At 44.9% G+C, this 19,648-nt stretch overlaps 1 protein-coding gene across 1 annotated transcript; it reads right to left on the bottom strand.

The window, feature by feature from the left end:
• Window positions 1-14,427: 14,427 nt before the first annotated feature.
• LOC120752437 (single-stranded DNA-binding protein, mitochondrial) lies at window positions 14,428-19,092 on the bottom strand. Its single transcript, XM_040063468.1, has 4 exons — window positions 18,998-19,092; window positions 18,075-18,135; window positions 17,018-17,158; window positions 14,428-15,441 (listed from the first exon to the last, which is right to left on the bottom strand). Exons 1-4 carry the CDS (start codon window positions 19,019-19,021, stop codon window positions 15,416-15,418), a joined length of 252 nt encoding a protein of 83 aa, XP_039919402.1. The 5' UTR covers window positions 19,022-19,092; the 3' UTR covers window positions 14,428-15,415.
• Window positions 19,093-19,648: the final 556 nt, after the last annotated feature.

Here is a 19,648-nt window from a genome sequence, read left to right as displayed (position 1 = left end):
CCAAGTAAGTCACTGGGTTAAATGGGACTAGGCAGAGAGCCTACAACTTCAGCTACCTTTTTTTTTATTATTCTGTTCTTGTGGCTAGGTTAAAGTTTTACTGATTTTTTTTTTCTCTTTTTTTTTTGCCAGATATTTTGCCAGGTTTAGTAATAGCTGGATTAATGCCCTGTGGCCCACCAAGCAGCCAAACAAACAATGGTTTGCACATGAGAGCGGTGGTGAGCTAAGGATGAAACCTGCTTTTCTGGGCAGGAGATCAGTACAGATCCACCCTGGCTTTAAATCACTGTCTAACCATGGCCTACTTTGCTTCTTCACATTGTTTGACATTGCAAAGGGTCCCCTGCAGGGAAAGAAAGGAGCTAAGCCATCCACATGATACTTCAGGTAGCAGCTTACTGTAAGAAAATCAATTCAAGACTTTGAAATTATGAGAGCTGGAGGTAAATAATAATTACACAATGAAATGTAAGGGTCAGAAAATCTGTCTTCTATAATCACAACAAGAACAAGCACAGCTGAAATTTAAGGAAATAGGGAGGAAGGGAGATAAAAAGATTCTGGAGAGATTAGGGAAGGACCAGAGGAAACTTTTTTAGTTCCTGAGTTATAACCAAGGATCCTTGTCCTGACAGTGCCTGTTGTGAGGAACACTCACCACTGCATTGTGTCTTCTTTGGACAGGATAATTCTCTCTCCTTATGAGCTTTCAATAATCAATTATCACAGTGGCATTTGGAATTAGAGAAGGAAATGCCACATTCCTATTTGCAATATATTAAAGCTTTAAATGGCAGACTGGACCGTTTGCCACAGGTTACAACAGCTCTTCTGGGCCCTCATTTAGATCAAGCTTCATTTTCCATGCAATGCTAAAAGCACGGGGTATTTAATTCCCTCCCTGAAGTCCTTTCAATGTAAGTAGACAAGGCAGGAGCAAGACAGTGGGTGCAAGAAAGAAGCTTATTCCCTCTTCCTGCTCTTAATTATTTACTTACTTACTGTTCCAGATGATGGAGGACTGAGGCACAGAGAGGTGAAAAGATCTCCCCAAGGTCACATAGAAAGTCTCCTGGTGACAGGTCACAGTTTCAAAGTTCAGCTCCAGTTTGACAACATTGGCATTTTTGATGCAGTGCAGCTCTCCAGAAAAACAAACCCAAATTCTAAGGGACACAGTGTAAATTAATTTGCCTGGTAACCTTCATACAATTACAATATATATCTTGTGTATACATTTTAGTCACATTCAGCTTTTGGGTTGTACACAAAATGTGTCATTAGATAGGTCTGAGATACTTCACTACTTCCATCTGTCCCATCATCATCTCAAAATGAAAGTAGATAGGATTTCCCTGCTGTTTCTTTTTCCCAAAACTACCCTTAAACCTGATCTAAAAAAGAGAGATCTCAGCTGAAAAACTCTATTCATGGGGCTGTTTCTCACAGCAAGATGCTGATGGCCATGGTCTGATGACAGCTGTAGCCCTAAGTTATGAAGAATTTTACCCAGTAAGGGAAGGAACCCGTTACATCCCAGGATGGGATGGAGGGCTGATGGCAATGTAAAGGCTCTCTCTCACTGTGTTAGAGCTGGTGGATCAGGTCTTTGCCCTAGAGGATGGATGTGTTCTAAGCATTACTGCACGTGGATGTAATGGAGGGAAAAGAATTAAATGTTCAGCTTTGCAAAATACAGAGAACTGAATTAATCTGCTGGAAATCGTTAACTGCTGTCACACTCAATGCTGGCAGATGCTGAATTAAAATTCTGGTCCACTTATGTTAATTCTGTGCTTCTTCTCCTGGATTTACCATTTGAAGGGAAAATATATCACACAATAAAGAAAAATGGAGTGGCAGCTTTGCAAGCTTCTTTTTCCCTTGTTTTGTTTGAAGAAACGGTTCCTTATTTTTGGCAGTGAGCCGGCTTTCTGTTTAATTTTTGTTTAAAGATTAGACAGTGTAAACAGATAACACACTCATAATAGTTAAGTGCTTTATGATGGAGTTAATAAAAAAAACCAAACAAACATATCCTGAGCTTGGGGGCTATAGTGCAAAGGGGTGAAATGTGATGATCTCACTTAATGATTATCTTTGATGCCAGAGGAAACAAATGGTGATAAGTTTTATAGTTAGGTAAGTAATAGCAACCACTTTGGAAGAACTAAACTGCATTGATTTAATAAGCTCTGGCTCATTAAAAAGTTCGGGGGAAACTACAGCTGCTAAACAAAGTGACAAGACAGAAATGGGGCAAACAGTGCATATGCAAGCAAAAATATATTAAATTGAAATTACAGGCAGACAATGATTTTTTTAATCAATAGATTAATTTCCTTACAAGAAGGATTTTTTTTTTTTTCCCTCTGAACTGGTTAACTGTTCAGACAACTTAGTAGTCCTAAGATTTTTATGCATGGATTTTGTGGTTTTATTTGTATGTCTGAACTAATGAAGCCTTGTCAGGCTAACACCTTTCACCTATTCATGCTGGAGAGTTTGTTTGTTTGTTTTTTTACATCAGTGCAATCACCCCCTGTAATCACACACAGGGTGTAGCATATCTGGTATGTAGCACCTCAACTGATCTTTGTACAAGGATTTTTGTAGTAGTCCTGTACAGTCCTGTTGTGATAGCAGTGAGGTAGTAGGTATGAATTGCCTCCTGTAATGCAACAATACATCGAGTTACAGTAGGTTTTTCAGTACTGCTTCACATAGAAACACATCTTCTGCCTTTAATAACTTCTGAAGTAGTTCCACAGCTGTAGGACATACTGCCTCTTTAGGAGCTGAATCCAGGTTTTCTTGTATGTGTGTTGTACTGGGAGAAGGAACTCCAAGTTATGTTGTTTGAACTCCCATGTCTGGATATTGCTTAGAGTGAATTTTGCTGGAGAACAGATTCACCACTCCCATTCCCACCTAGACTTTCACTTACATGATCCTACAATAATTACCTTGTTAAAAGTAATTTTGGAGACAGACTGAATACATTTTTGCCTGTTATACAGAAACCTCTGTCTGTGGTTTACATAAGCCTCTCCAGAGCAGTCACAGGCTTGCAGCCGCTGCCTTTGAAGCAGATTGCTGATGTTAAGGGTCAAGGCTGACTGACTGCCCTCCTGTTTGGGAAGCATCCAGTGATATCTGAAGAACCTTTGCCATATTGCACTCTGGACCCTTAGCATTGCCATTCACAGAGCACAAGCTCTGTGGAAAAAGCTGTGGACACAGCTGAGCTTCCAGAAAGCATTATTTAACATTTCCTGGTACTGGGGAGGTTTGCCTCTGTTGCTGCATCTGAATCCTGTGTCTAGGGACAAGCTTTGATGGTACACAGAGAAGACTCATAGTGGCAGGGATTTCTTGATGGAATTTGGCAGAATTCCTTTAATCAGGTGGAGTGGGGGCACATCCTACCCTTGATGGTGTTGGATTCCTGGGGAGGGGGAAGAGAACTGTTGGCAAACGCAGTGTCAATCTCCATCCAAATACTGGGGAGGCTCCTGGAGTATCCACAGTCACAGCTTGTTTCACCTGACCCTGCAAATCTGTTCCTCTGGTTAGAGGGGCTTGCAGGGGGAAATCATTGCTGAAGTAGGATCAGACAAGCCTCAAAGGGCTGTCCTCCACTCCTGCTTATCCCTCGCACGCAAAATCTTCTCTGCTCTCTTCCTGAGCCATTTCAGCTCATTAAATCAGCAGAAAACGATCACTTTTATTTCCTTGAAGCAGTTTTTTGTTCATCAGACAGCTGACTAGGCTCGATGAGGTGCCCAGAGAATACCAGACACAGGTCAGGAAGGCCCAGGAGGAAGAAGCACAGGGAGAGTCCCTTCCCTGTGTCATGGCTGGGAAACACTAAATCAGCTCTCTGCCTCTCCTGTAACCTGAGTCTAAATGGAGCTCGTACTCTGAGCTGCCTTCTAGAGAAGCTTCCATTTCCACAGACTACAGAAGGAGCTGGGGTGTGAATTGCCTTCACTCAGCTCAATTTAGTGTCGGTGAATGCCTCTTCCTGTGCCCGATGTTGTAATTCCAACACTTATTAATAGTAACCCCTGCATGTAACCTGTTGTAAATTGTCTTGAATCAGCCCCCGCACTGATATGAGCCACACTGGCTAGATAAGCACCACATTTCTTTTTTTTCCCCTTGATATGTGCCAGAGATTTACTGTGTGTATTTAGCTTGTACTCCCAAAATCTCCCTGTCACTGTAAACTTGCAGGCTAATGTTGAGCCACATTCAGAAAGTCACGGGCTTCCTGCAGTTTGCTGATTTGCTTTTTGGCACGTTAAGTAAAGCAGGTAGCAATTTGTCCTGCTGGATTTTAGTTTTATTGATCGGTCCTTGGACTAGCAATTAAGATAAATACACTTAAAAGGGTGCATGCTAGCTGGCAGGCGCTTTCAGCTTCCAAAAGTGCAACTAGAAGTGGTTTGTTTTCAAAGTTTTAAAAACTAGTGTAGCGTTTTGCATGAAAATTATCCTGTAAGCAGATAAAAACTGCATTTTGTGCAATCATGAATTGTCTTATTCTTTTATAACTTCACTGTGACTGCTGTGCCTGGCTGGGCTGGATCAATGCCTGAGAAATAGAGGCCCTTATCTGAGCTATTTTGAAAAGTTCATAGAACTGAAGGCAAACAATTAATTAACACTATGGGATAGGTGTCAATCCCCATATTTTTTCCCAAGTCATCCCTCTAGTTACACATTGGTGCTCTTCTCACTGCTGCCTTCAGTGCTCATCACACTCATGTATTTCTTCATCAGTGAGTAGATTAAAAGCCCTTTAAAATTATGTGATTTCCTAAACTTATTGTTTATTTTTCCTAATGCACCCTGTAGTCACTCACTTCTGCAAACCTGTTCCTCAATGAAATTATTGAAAGTCTGATGCTGCTTAATACATTTCAAATTATATTGTGCCTGCCTACATTATGTCACAAGTGATGTTCAGTACCATTGCAGCTGCTGGAACTGCTTGGGGACGTGGTACTCGCCTTTCAAATCAAGCAAACCCACAAATGCTATTACATTCCACTCTCTCCAGTTGTTCCATCGTTGTACAAAAAATAATTAAATTGTCATGTCCTTTGATAGGAAGTACACATAGAGGGCATCTACAGCCCCACATCCTTCATGGAATGAAGGAACTTGACATCTGTCCCTGTTTATACAAGGTAATTTTAACAGCCTTTAATAAAATAAATAAGTTTTCGTTCTCCTGGCTTCCAGAGAGAAACTGAATGAACTGCACGAGCACGGACTATTTATGCTCATCAAGCATAAATTCCTTTTCTCATCATTCCTTTTCTCTTTGCACTCTCTCTCCTCCTCTAACTCTGCCCATGCTAAAACCCCATCAGTGCTGGGAAGGATTTGGCACTGCAGTGCAACTTTGGAAAGAGTTTCAGCCAGGGAGGCTCATCTTGCAGAGCAAGCTCCTGGTTCTGGGGCAGTTTATGTCACCTCTGCATAGAAAACCTGAATCAGCCCTGCCACCTTGGACACCTGCCACAGGGAGCTGTTCCACTGTGGCATCATTACATTGCTCCATATAGTTACTGCTACTGGTGCTAATACAGCCTGGTATTCTGACAACATTCAAATTGATTTAGCTGAAGCAGCAGCACTTCTAAGAATCAGCCAGGGCTTTCCTTCATTTTTTTGTAAATGATAAAAAAAACAGAGTTGTGACTTCTGGGCAACATCTCAGTTGCCTTTTGATGTGGCATTTGTGAGCTGTAATATTATCTAAATGCCCGTTATAAGATGTTGGCTATTAAAAGATTGCAGAAAAATTATGCAGAAAGAGCTCTGCTCTCTTCTGCTTGTTTTTACCATGAGAAATGTCTGTGGGCACTGGCCTTGGGCAGCCTTTGCTCTCATGGATGGTTCCTTGGCAAAGGAAAACACTTCTTTGAAAGATCTGCCTGGCATGAGGCTGTGATTCTGCAACCTGATGTGACAGAAGCTGTCCTGGGCTTGCTCAGCAGTGAACTGTTGATCTAGGAATTTCACTGGAGAAAACACAGCACCTCACAGACATTAGTGGCAGAATATCAGCACCTGACATGTGATCATACGTGACTAATCCTAAAATACACGCTGAGAGAGGGAAGTGCCTGCAGGGCTGCTCACCTCCCAGTAGGATTTTAGAGGGTTCTGGTCAGCTGGCTTAGAAAACTTTTCAGTGGGGAATTATGAAAAGATGGATATACACTTTGATGACAGGGTTCTTCTCATCTACCTTTAGATAAACCATATATTTATAGTTGTCTAGTCATCCTAAGTGAGAGGAAAAAGACAAGTTATTTTGACTCATCTGTTCTAATCCACGTCTGCCAAGGGGGGAAAAATGTGTCGATTCATAAAAGTGCATTTTCTTTCCCTTCACTCTGAAAGTGGGCTGGATTTTTGGAGGGAAAAAAAAATCCAATTGATTTTCAGTCTGATTCAGTCTGAAAAGTGAATACGAACGTGTAGCACGGGGAAAAAGGAGGTGGGGGTCACTGTTTTGGGGTCGGTCCCTCTTAGCTGAGCATAAGGCAGCCACAAAGCTGCACCTTCAGAGCAAGAGGAAGGTCACTCCTTCCAGCTGAGCAGCACGGCAGCAGGGCATGTGCTCCTCTTGAACCCCTGCCAGCTGCAAAGGAGAATTATTGCAGCCAAAGCATCTGCCAAGGTCAAGTGGCTGCTGTGTATTTATAGCAGCACTGAGTGCCCAGGCTAACAAAGGAAAGGGAGCAGGTCTAGGAGTGCCACCTCCAGCTCAGGTTCCCTCGCCCTGCCTGCAGCTATGATGAACTCTGTCGTGATCTCCTCAGCAGCTGTGAAAAATTGGATCGAGTCAGGTTACCGTATGAATGGGACTCAGTGGGTCCTTGCAAAGACTGCTCTCTAACGCTGGGGCTGGCCAGTCCTCAAGGAACTGATGGCATTTCGGGATGCAAAAATGACACTAGTGCTACCACAGAAATAGGAAAAGGGAAATTCTAGGTTCTTCTGGCTGTTCAGGGCCTCAGACAGTGGCTATGAAAGTTTTCTTTAGACCAGGGTGCTTCTTCACTGGGGAAATGTCTTATTAGGTGGGATTTAGTGCTGCAAAAGATTACTGATATTTCTATCTCAAGCAGCAGGTAACAGCAACATCCCTTATAAAAGGAATTGTGAAGTACCTGAGCCACGGAGGCTGTTCAGTTATGTAACTAACTATGTCTGTGTCTCTGATGTTTACATTGTGCTGCCCTTGCTGTGGGATAACCCACACCTATCCCAGGTATCTGGGTCAGGAAATACAGGGTGCTTTCCTACTGAGTTTCATATAATCCCTTCTTTGCTGCTACTCCACCTCAGAGCACTCAGAGCCTCCTGAATATTCTTATCCCTTTCCAAATGGTCTGAAGATTGAAAACTGCGTGGAGATGGCCCAGCTTGCATTTATCTATGGCTTCCTTCAGGTAGAAAATGAAGATCAGAGCCATAGAGTTGGATGGCTTTCTTGGAATCTGTTTTTATGGAGAACTTTCAGCCTCATATTTATTCTCTGCTAGGGTAAATCCTTTAGCTGACCAGTTCAGAGTGTGCCAGGGTAATGTTTATTCTCTCAGCTGGTGTTTTTTACTCCTTGCTCTACTTGTAGCTTCAGCCTAAAAGCCAGTGGAAGCTCAAACTGGAAGTGTCACTGCTCTTGATGAAGGTTTAAAGTTTTTTAGGGGAAATGCCTCTTAGAAATTGAGTATTTTATGCTGTGGGATCCCAGGATCTGTCTCAGGTTTCCAGGCACAATCATGGCACAAGAAATCTTACATCATGGTGTTTCACTTGTTACATCCATTTCCACCCTGCCTATCTTATCCTCCTCCTAAGTTATGCTTTGTCCTGTTCTCAGAGAAATCTACCCTGTCCTAAATTCTGTGTCAGGGTAATATTTGTGTGCTGTGTATACTCAGCTCCAAAGTATTTGTAATGATCACAACTCAGCTTGTGATTTCTTTTCTGTCATCCAGTTCCTCTTTTGACCATGAAGTAGATTTTTGTTTCACTCACAGTGTCAGTAATGTATACGAAAGGCCTTGGCATCTTTAATGATTCCTACAGACTCTCTAGATATAAGTTCCCTTTGGTTCTCTCCTCAAGCTCATCACTGCTCTTCCTTAAAAAACTTTAGGAAACCTCACCTAAGCACTGACTGCTCTTTCTTTTCCTTCATGCTCAAACTATTTTTCTAATCTGAAAGTGTATTTTTTTTTCCTTTAATTGTGTTTATACACTAGGTTCAGAAGAACATAAACCCAGGATATTTTATAGACTCTGTGGTCCAAAAGCACAAACTTAGAGTTGGAGCTTGAGGTTTCTTACCAAAGGAATAGAGCTTTTTACAGCAGTCATATAAACCAACAGCAAATACATGGCTCCAGATAGGCTTTGTCATCTGCGAGACAGCAGGACCAAGGAGCCATATAAAAGGGGCTGTAAAGGTTGTGTCAAGGCCCAGGGCTTTATAATTTATGTGTGATTGGATTTGCTGCCAAATCAGGAAGAAAGCAAGATTGTTATCATGAAGGAAAAAAAAACCCTCAGGATTTCTGAAGCATTTAATGCATAATTAGCATTGTGTGTGCCAACCTCTGTTACTATTTATTTCCACTCTGTTTTATGGTCGAGCAAGAGAGATAACTAAGGGAAGGGTGGCAATCATAGAATCAGAGCACAGAGAAGCCTCCAGCAGTCAGCAGCTTAGGGATGGAGTTTGCTGCTAAATCTGTCATTTGCTGGCATTCACAGGCCTGAATTCCTAAAGATTCTCTGACAAAGAGTCCCCAAAGCAGCACCAGCTGTAGGATGGGAGAGTGGTTAAACCTTGAGGAGACCTGGCCACAGTTGTTTGAGAATGAGCTCCAGATCTAAACCATATTTGGATCATTTCAGTTCTGGCGTCCCAGCATGGAAAGTGCCCAGAACATTCAATTCAAGCTTATTCCTTAAAAGGAAAAATCTCATCTCATGGCCACATCTTTGTAGTAATTTGACGTTACAGGTAAAGAGAGGTGTATAAAACAATTTGTTTTAAACTTTCTTAACAAGGCATCTCCACTAACACACTTTTGGAAGTAACCATTAGGCAAACCCAAAAGTCCTGCTGTAGTACAGTAACTGAAGGGATATGATCACCACAGACATTTGGAACTGTTCTCTGACACAAACAATTCCAATGCCTGTGTAGCTTCCAGCTCTTCTGGAAGGTAAATCCATGTTCCTTGGCTCACATGACCCTTCACAAGGACAAAGATCCCATTGCTGCAACCTTGTTGTCTCAGGGGTTTGCAAACTTCTTTACCTTGGGTAGCACTTACCTTTATTTAGGTCACTTACCTCAGTAGGAATGCTTATTGTAGTCTTTCCCTGAAATGAATACAAGAAATTCCTTTAGCAGATGAAAAGCATTTCATATCTAGTCACTCTTGTATTTACTTCCTTAAAACAGTTATAGTGTTGCTTAGACAAATATCTGCTTGTTTTCACAATTTAAGTCCACGGGGAATTTGCTTAGCTATTCCTCTCTGTGAACAAGGGCTACTCAGAAATATCAGCGTTCTTTTCACTGGAGATAACCTTTATCTCCTGCACTTCAGAGGATGGCTGTAATTGCCCTGCTTGTTGGAGTCAACAGAAAAGCTGCTGCTGAGGTGGTTTGCCCCAAGCCCTGTCTCCTCCAGCAAACAGAGCAGGGTACCCACCTCCTCCTTCAGCCCTCTGCACTAGAGCTGGGGAGAAAAAAGCTCCAGTACTTTCATCCCCCTCTCCATGGCTGCTTGTTTCATTTTCCATCCTGCCTCCTAAAAGATATCACAGCTCCACACATGATCATTTTACAGGTCCTGCCTGTGGGTGACTGTCACTCTCTCATCTCTGGAGAGCTACCAGTAACTCCTGGGCAGCTCAGCAGCAGATGAGGGAAGAGTTGGGTTCTCAAAACCACTGTCTGTTTACACACTCTGTGAAAAAGCACCAGGACAGATGGGGATTTTTCCTGCTGTCTTGCTGTGTTGAAACTTAGGAGTTTGTTTTCTTTGTAGCCATCAAAGAGTCCACAGGATAGAGACATTTCGTAAAACAGATTCCATTCCTTCTGCAGCATTTTTTCAGCGTGCATGGTCCCCAGAACAAGCTGGAATGAAAGAATAGGCAGAGTTTGTCACTCCTGCCATCACAGGACAGCAATGGAGACACTGCAGGGATGGGCCAGGGAAGGTTTGGGCTGGCACACACATGCACAGGCAGAAGCATATGGTGTAAATTGGGCGTCTGGGAGGTACAAAGGAGGAAAAAACCATAGGGGAAATGTAGATACTGCTTCGCTGCAGACTCCAGGACGGTGTGGATGAATGTAGATGAGAGATCTCTGAAGTTGGGTTTTAGAAGATGAGGTTTATTGTAAAGGATGGGAGGGAGGCCTTGCTTTGAGTTGCCAGGCACAACTCGTGGCAAGGCCTAGGGAGGTGGGGAAGAGAGAGGTATGGAGTGGGGGAAGGGAGATGTAGGGAGAGGAAATTCCAAGAGAGGAAAGTCCTTGGGGAAGGGTGCCAGGCAAAGAGAGAGAGGGGAAAGAGGGGAAAGAAGAGAGCAAAGAGACCAACCCACCCTCACAGCCTCCTTATCAGGGGGCTTCAAGGTGGGCTGGAACAGGACTTGTGCCAGTGGGGTTACAGATACCTGATACTTCAGGGGAGGGTTACAGCTGTGGGATGAACCATACATTGGGGGGCGAGACAGAACATTCCATTTGACCTTTGGCTGGCCATATAACTGTTTTCCCAGACATCCAGTAGCTAGGACATCTCAAACACCAAAACTTGCTTTCAATTCTATCTCACAGGTTTCACATCCTCAGAATCTAAGCAATCATATTTATAGGGCTTTCTGAGTTCATCCTCCCCAACAGGAAAGAAGTTGACTAGTCTGTTGATTAGTAAAAAAACCATTGCAGACACAGCTTGTCCCTTTGTTCCTCAGCCCGGGCAGGGCTCTGGTGACACAGAGACCGGAGGATGTGTAATGTCAGGCGGTCGGGGAGGGGTAAAACGAAACCTAGATCGTGAGAGCAGCAGGTGTGGCTGAGGTGTGAGGATGTATCGCCGATTAGCGCATCAGCGGCAGTGCGGAGACCAAGCGAGCCTGCAAGAGGAGTGCGAGTGCCCTGTGCCAAGGGATGCCGAAAGAGCCGGGGACGTGTGCCAGGACACCCCGTGTGCCAGGACAGCCCACTGCTCCCTGGCATCGGTTCCTGATGAATTCAAGACCCCCTCCAAGGCACAATCTGCTGCTCCCTCTGTCAGCAAACACTCCCCATGGGTTGAACAAGCGCCTCTCTTTCTCAGACCAAGCCAAATCTTTCCTTTCTGCCTACCAAACCCATTCCCGTTTTTTCCCCTCATGTACTGGCTATGATGAATCTGCTCAAGCACAGCCTGGCAAAGCTAAAATTGCTTCAAAGGATGGCAAAATGGTTGTCAAGCATGTCAGGGAAATTAATCCACGAACACCAGAGGCTTATGTCCAAAAAGGAGACAGAGGAGTCCTTTTACTTTATTTGAATAAAGGGAGAGGCCATGGGGCATTTCCCCTGGGGTCTCTCAGTTTTTTGGAGGACGCAGCCTCCTTTTTATCCTAATTTCCCGGCCCCATTCCCCTCTCTCTTTCCCCATTGGCTGAGGTACTTGAGAGGTACAGACTTCCCGAAATGCCTAAGACCTAAGATTCTTTTTTTAATGTATAACCCCCCGCTAATTTTTATGGGATTTATGGGTTTTCCTCATTGTTGCTTTCATCTTTCAATATTCAATTTCATTTACAAACAAACTTATGGTTTGTTTGTAAAGGCAAGTATCTTCTTTTCCATTCATTAATAAGTAGAATCCTCTCCATTGTTTCTCTTATCTCTCAGTGCTAGTTTTATCTACTAGCAGACTCAGGGCTTGTTTGTGAAGACAAATCTTGTCACTCCTCTCAAGCAGCTCTGCAGTCTGATGGTTTTGTGTGCAAGAGTTTCAGCCACCAAGAGGGAGCACAGCACAGGCAGCTGAAGAGATGAATGACTCCAGCTAAGAGGGAACATGGACAGATGGTCATTTACTCAATGTACGTAATTGCGACACGTTGGGATCACGTTGGAAGGATTTTGTTTGCATCATTTCTTCTCTCATTTGGGCTTGATAGACTTTTCCTTCCCCTGTATATTTAAATTTTTCTCCTCCCATGTAATTCAAGACAGCAGTGACGAAAACAAGTAGAAAGTGTGCAGTGGAACCCCCCGCGGATGATTTAACTCCGCTAAATCGTTTTAACACGTTTAACGTGGATTCTCAGGACCAGTCTAGAATAGGTTTTGCTACCAGTTACTCTTCTGCTACCTTAGCAAAATTATCATCTCGAGGGGGATTTGTCGCTTCCTGAGATAGAAAATGTTCTCTTTGCATGTCAATGAAAGGTATTAGGCCTCTCTTCTCCGCCCCCGGGCTGCTTCCTGTGCAAACCTTCAGAATTTCAGTTTCTTTTTGAACCAGCTACATTTGCATTTCACTGAGCCCTCTGAGGCACCTTCTCTATCAGGGTGTGAGAGAGGGCTGAGCCTGGGATGTGCTGGGGTGCACATCGGGAGCTGTCTGAGGGAGCCAGGACCAAGTGCCTTGCAGCACAAGCACAGTGAGAGCAGTGATGTCAGCCTTTCCCCCAGCCTGCAGCTCCTGTGGCAGCTGCTTTTCTCCTGCAGGCCGTGTACGTGCAGGTGTAGATGCAGAGGGGATCCCAGAGGGCTGTTACCCCAGGCTGTGCCCGGGACAGGTATGGGGAACCCGAGCTTGCAGAACCCTGCAGCTTCTGCATGGACAAGGAAGTGCCTGGAGCACTCCTTAATGTTTAAAACCTCCAATCCTGTTTAGGAGGTCAGGATGCCAGAACAGTTGGAGTGCCTGAGGGACCTGAGCCTGAATGTGAGGGCCTCCAGCATGAACATGTATTTATTCAGCAAGGTGAATTCTGCCCAGCATCCTTGACTCAAGTTTTCACTCTGCTGTGCCACCTGTCTGTGTGCAATGGATAAGCAAATGTGCTATCCCTCGTGCAGCTCTAAGGTGGGTTGGCTTCCAGAAGTAAATTGGAAAATAATAGCTGCACTTGGGCATGCTGAGGTTTAGTGAGGTGAAATCATATCCACGATTGCCTGTGGTGGAGGAAATCCCAAAGTGGCACAGGGGAGGAAGGAATAGAAGCAACCTGAGCTTTTTCATTAATATGTCTGGCTGGCACACGCTGGCAGTGCGAAAAGCTTGTTAGTAATTTATAGTTGCCCTCTAGAGGCTTTATCTTTACTCCATTAGAATTTGATGTTGCTGTGCCAGTTCCAGGTGGATCGTGAGGCCTGCCAAGTGTACAGAAATAATTGGGAGGATCAGCTCCATAGCAACCCGTTTGCATCACAGCATCCATAGGTGTGCATTCCATTTGACACCATTAGGAATCCTGCCACGAGGGGAGGTGATTTTAAACAGTGACCTGGAAGCAGCACCCATGCCAGGGGAATGAGGGAGAGCCTGTTTCAGAGGCAGATGTGGGCTGAGATGAGTGGCAAAGCTGCAGGATCAGATGTGGGAGTGAGGAGCTGGGATTCCTCATGTAGGATTCTGGTATGGCCAGCCAGAAGCACATTTACCTTGGTCTGTGGACTGAGGACACACGTGCGGTGTGGATGGTGCTGATGTCCTCCCTCAGTTCCCTCTGCACAGCCTCTGAAGCTGGTTGGCTCTGCAGTGATAACTGGGCTCTTGTGGGAGCAGGCACAGTGTAAGGCATCGTGCACCTGACAGAGCCTGGGCATCATGGAGATGAACTCAGCAAACCCCTTGGCTCTGCAAACCTCCTGAGCTGCCCTGGCACAGCCACGCCTCTACTCTGACCCACATGCAGAGCAGCTCATGAGCCAGGGCCAGAAAACTTCCCAGGAGGAAAAATCCTGGCATCGACTGTGTGATACCAACCTTGAACACAGGAGAAGGAGTATCAGGTTGGGAGCCAGCGTTTATCCAAAGAAGGGGATCCTAAACAAGATAATGCCAGACAAGTCCCAGAGGTGCAACTGTACGTGGGGATGGATGAAAAGTTCCCTAATCAGGGGGTGATGATTGGTGACCTGTTGCGGTGGCTTGAATATGCCTTTGTCTGTCAGGGCTCTCCTTCTTTCCCTGTGGACTCAACATGCTCATGCAAAAGTGCAGAAATCCTCCTTCTCTTCTGCAGAAGGATATGACCCTTTAAACTGTGTTGTTCCAGCCAGGCTGTTGTCCAGCATCCCTTAGCAGAAAATGTTTGATGCTTCAAAGTGAAAAAAAAAAAAAAACAAACCAAAACCAGGAGAGAAACCACCCAGTATTATTGAGGCCAGACATTTTGGAGAGGAATATTTTTTGCTAGTCTCTGGCAGGCAGTGAGCTGGTGCTCAGCCTGAAGTCACAGCTGGGCTGGGAACAGCATGGGGTTTGAATGCTGGGCGTATTGCTTGGACCTTGTTTGCATTTGGCCACTAAGCCTGACTATTTTCAAAACATTTGATAGACACACTGCAAGTAATGCCTGATTTCACATCAGGCAATGAAAGATTTCATGTTGTAGCCTTTTTGAATCACATTTCACCTAAAATAAATTTCATAGCAATTTTTGTTAGTTTTCATACAAGACAGAATGGGAGGGAAAAGAGCACATGGAAAGTACGACTGATTCTAGGTAAAATATTTTCTGTGCACACAGATGAAGTAATATTCCCTCATTTTAACTCAACCAACTTTGAAGACTCCATCTTCTCTAGCATAACTGGTGAGGAGCTGTCTGAGCTGAGCAGTGTGAAACATGGGATGCAAGGCTCCTTATCCCTGGAGAGGCAGCTGCTTTCTCTTGCAGATGCTCCTCTTACAGAGATCCTCTCCCAGGAGGGAATTAGGGTTTCCATAGCATGCAAAACAAAGCCAAAGTGCTTAATAGTCTCATTGTCCTGCTCAATTCAGCCCTGAGCAGCTCCTGGCCAAGCAAAGCTGGGATAGAAATACCAGAGGAAAGATTAAACTCCAGCAGCTTCCCCTTCAGCTTTGTTGCTGTGTGAGGCATGGCTGTTATAATTACAGAGCTAACTTGAGGAAATGAGCCTCAGATTTTAGTTCTGCTTTGTAGGGGTGTGCAATGGCACGGCAGAAGCTGGGATGACAGCAGCTCCGCGAGTTATACTCCTGGCTTTTAAAAAATATTCCACTGAAGCAGCCGTGGGTGCTCATTCCACCACGTGTATTTGTGGTCTCATGCTGTGCAGAGCCCAAGAACAGAAGAGTCTTTGGCAGGATTTCTTTTCTCACGTGTTGGTATCAAGTACCTGAGCTAAAAAAAAAGAGGGGTGTTGTTATTTAGGAGTAAAACAGGCTGTTTGAGAGGCAAAAGCAGTGCTTGTGTTTTGCAAACTTCAGCAAGAAATATAACATTTCCATACCAAGACACACATCAGGTAAGTAAAGTGGATAAAAACCCCAGTCATGTTTTTGTGATGGAAGTGTATAATTTTCACAATCAAGATATTTTCACAATTGGTATCTATGATATTTAGAAATTTGTAACTTTTCAGAGAGAAGGTTGGAAAGCAGCCATTTGAGTTTCCTGTACAATTATTATGTTGTACAGGAAACTCTTCCCTGTCAATAACCTGAATTGTTATTGCACATGTAATTAACAGTGTGAAAGTCCCATATTGCAAATAATTGGGATAGATATGTTAAATAGGAGAGGAGCCTTGTTTCAGCTAGCATGCTTCCTTTTTTTCTCTGTGTGGAATTAGTTTACTACTTCAATTGTTATTCATGCATGGAAGAGGATGGAATCACAGATGTACAAAAAGGAAGTAAACGGTTAAGGCAGTCCTTGCCTACAGCACAAATATGACTGGACTGCCTCTTGCTGAAGTTTCTTAGAGATCATTTATCTTCCTAGGGTTTTATTTAAATTCCTACTGCTGCAGCTTTCTAATTGTGCTATCACAAATAAATAGTTTTTGATACATCTTGGAAAATCCTCCTGAAAATTCTACTTGTGACTGTAATTGTTTTACAGAGGTTGCAGGTTGCTTTGGCCACAGACTACATAAAAACTTTTGTTCCAGTGCAGGCAGTGAAATGTGGAGTAAGTAATTGCTCTGGTGATTTTAATACTTGACACTTGTTGGGTGGAAGTAAAAGAACCCCTGAGTTGGGAGAAAATCCATGGAACATCCTGATCTAGAAGAACTGTGTGGATAAAGAACCCCAGGAATCCTTTACTCTCTTGAACAAGGTTTTATGTTTTGTTTCTAGTTTAGGAGGGGTTTTGTACATTACTGTATCAACTGGAATTTAAATTATGTCTTATGCACATGTGAAACAATGTGGGTTTTAAAGAAAGAATTCTATCTCATCAAAGCTGTCTGATGCCACACAAACAAAGCAGTTCAGTGTTGGTCATGGCTTGCATTAATGCCTGTAACCCCAGCTCTTTTGTGAAACACTGATGGGGGAGTTCCCTTTCCTGACTTTGGAATCAAAAAGGGAATTAGCAAAGCAATAGGGAGCACATCAGGGAATGAAGCCTTGGCAAAACCAGCCCGTTTTCCTAGCAATGCCCAAAACACAGTCCTAGCACGCTTCTGCATGTCGTCCCGAAAAGATTAGTGGAAAGGGGAATGGACTGTTTATCAAAGCGTCTTCTATCTGCTTGTGGTAATTGCTTTGCCCTTCAGAAACCAGTATCTCCTCCTGAGGAAGGTCAACAGCAGAACAGTTTATGCTGCTAGGGGTCAGTAAGGAGACACACATATGCACCAGCATCTCTGCTGACCTCAAAGGAGCTTTCCTGCACCCCTGAGATTTGCAAGTGTGGTGCTGCCGGCCATGCAGCCGTGACCTGGGACACGTTGTTCGTGCAGACTCACCTCCCTGGCCCACTTCACTATCTCCTGTCCGCCACATCTCATTGGTTGCAAGGGAAAATATGGTAACAGGATTTTTTCCTTCCACTTGCCTCATGATAGGGTCCTGTCCAACACGACCAAGCAGCTGAACACGATTCATGGCTGAAACAAGAGAAACCAAACACACATACAGGTGAATTATGATGCACCTAAGCATGGCAAGCCATCAGTCAGCAGCTTTTCTCAAGGGCCAGGATCACAACTTTCTGTACCTCCTAAGCACTTTTTAAGCTCTTGTGACATTTGGCTTTTGTGGGTCCCAGCAGATGGCTGAGTGTGCTTGTACTGTCATTATTACTGTGAAATAACTGATCTAAAAAGCCAAAGGTTCTTTATTCTTTCTGTTCCATCTCTTTCACAGACACATTCATGTCTCACTTGAGACTAATTTACATTTACTTACCTTGACTTTTATTTGTTTCATAATGACAAAACAATGCACACAAGTACCTTTGAAACAAAGTTGCATTACTACACTCCATCCTCTGAATGAGAGTCAGTTTTTACACCGGTACCAGGCCTAGGCAAACAGTCTATCCCTTCTCCATGTTCAAGGACAACTGGAAGAGGTCAGGGAAGTATCCCTTGTGCACAATGAGCATGTGAAGTGAATAGTGAAGGCTGAAGTACACCTGGAGCAAATCCTGCTGGGGGAGCAGCCCACATACAAGTGCCCCAGGAGTCTGAGAAACAAGCACACAAGACACCTGAAGGCAGATGTTAGAAACCATGCCAACAGCAGACCAAACCCCTGCCACAGGTAAAGGACAACTACCAGCCCTACAGAGGTGGTAGTCCTTGTCAGGGCTTTCTTCTTTTCCCCCCTAAAGTGCTGCTTCACCTGTCAGAGACCAGACAGGGAGCCACTCAAGAGTCTGTATGCTTGAAACAACACATTCTTAGTTGCTACACTGAGGAGCTACCATTCCTCCCTGCTTCTCTCCTGTCCTACTTTAGACATTCTAAAACTGAAATAAACAATGAGTAATGACTAAATTGCATCTCAGGAGTTACTTACATCTTTCAAGTGCCAATGAGGTAACCGTATCAGAGTCATGTCTTACAAACTGGCGTAACACCTGAAGGAACAGAAATGTGAGTCTCCAAGACACAAACTATGAACAGCATTCATAAGCCTTTACACCTCATTTTCTGAACACCTGCAGAGGTTCTGCAAGTATGTTCTTTTCCAGGTAACTAATGGGAGAACTGAGGAAAGAAATCTGTTCAGCCAAATGAAGCTAGTAAGATTATTTAAACAACATCTAGTTAAATCAAGGTTAAAGAGTTGCCTAGAAAGAAGTGTGGTCCAAAGGTATACCTCCAGCAATTATTTCTGGGACATGCAGTAACTACTGGTTTTCTGTAAAACGTAAATAGGAGGGGAGGAGGTTTTTAGGAGAGTGGGGATTGATTGACTGTTTGTTTCCAGAGACTAAAAACTCAAACAGGTCTGATAGTTCTGCTCCACTTCAGAGATTAACCAGGTGTGCCTAAAAAGTACATCGATCAGAACGAGCAGTGGAAGCACTGACACCCTCATTCCGAAAGCAAATCTAGGCCACAAAACTTAGTACTGCAAGTGCGAAAGCAGTACAGGAACTGCCATTATTCCAGCACACAGTCCCTCCTAAAAGAAAGAAGAGGGGGGCGGGGAAAAAAAGCCTAGAAACACTTCTGCTAGAGGTCCGCGTGCAGGAATTGGAGTGAATTCCCGTAACACTCAGGTCCGGGCCCGCGAGAGAGCTCACGCTCTTTCTCCCCGAGGGCGGACCCGGCGCAGAGGCCCCGAGCAGCGGGCGCGGCCGGGCGAGGGCTCCGGGCGCTCCGGGCGCCCCTCCCCGTCCCGGGCGGCCGAGCGCCGTCCGCGTCCCGGCGGGGCAGAGGGGCTGCAGCCGCCGCTCCCCCGCCGCCAGCGCCCCTTCCCCCGCGCCGCCCTACCTGCCACGCCGGCCGCCGCCACATGCTGCCGCCGAGCCTGCGGAGGGAAAAGCAGGGCTGAAGCAGCGCCCAGGGAGCCCCGACCCGGCCCGGCCCCGCCGCCCGACCCCGCGCCCTCCGCAGCGCTCCCGCCGCCGCGCTGCGCCCGCGGACGGCCGGAAGAGGAAAGGGACGGGCGGGAGGTTCCGGGCGGAAACGCGCCCCGGGCCCGGGAGCGGCGGCACCGCCACCGGAGCCCGCGGAGGGAGAAAAAGCCAACAAAATTCCATCACTCCGTCATCGGTTAAAAGAAATGATAAAACCTTCATTCGCACGAAACCATAGGGTGTAACAGTTTTTAAAAGCCGGCATGTGCAACATCATAAAACAAACCAGTAAAACCTGGAAATAACCGAGTTACCAGTCTCTCCCTCCTAACAGTGCAGCGCTCTGCCCAACCAACACAAACAAGCGACAAGGACTCCCAAAGTTACATTTAGCAGGGAGAGGGGGAAGCGTTTATGGGATCTCAGATTCGAAATACATATCACCATTAACATGGGCAACTCCAAAAAGCTAAAAAACCCTTTCTGATTGCATTCATCTTTGCTGAAAGGCTGCAGTTCACAGGCAGGCAGCTGCATCACGTGTGAGATACTGGAGGGGAATTGG

Source organism: Hirundo rustica, chromosome 4 (genome assembly GCF_015227805.2).
Source record: "Hirundo rustica isolate bHirRus1 chromosome 4, bHirRus1.pri.v3, whole genome shotgun sequence".
Taxonomy (NCBI): Eukaryota; Metazoa; Chordata; class Aves; order Passeriformes; family Hirundinidae; genus Hirundo; species Hirundo rustica.
The sequence above is the reverse complement of the archived record's forward strand: the minus strand, read 5'-3'. Positions and strand labels throughout refer to the sequence as shown.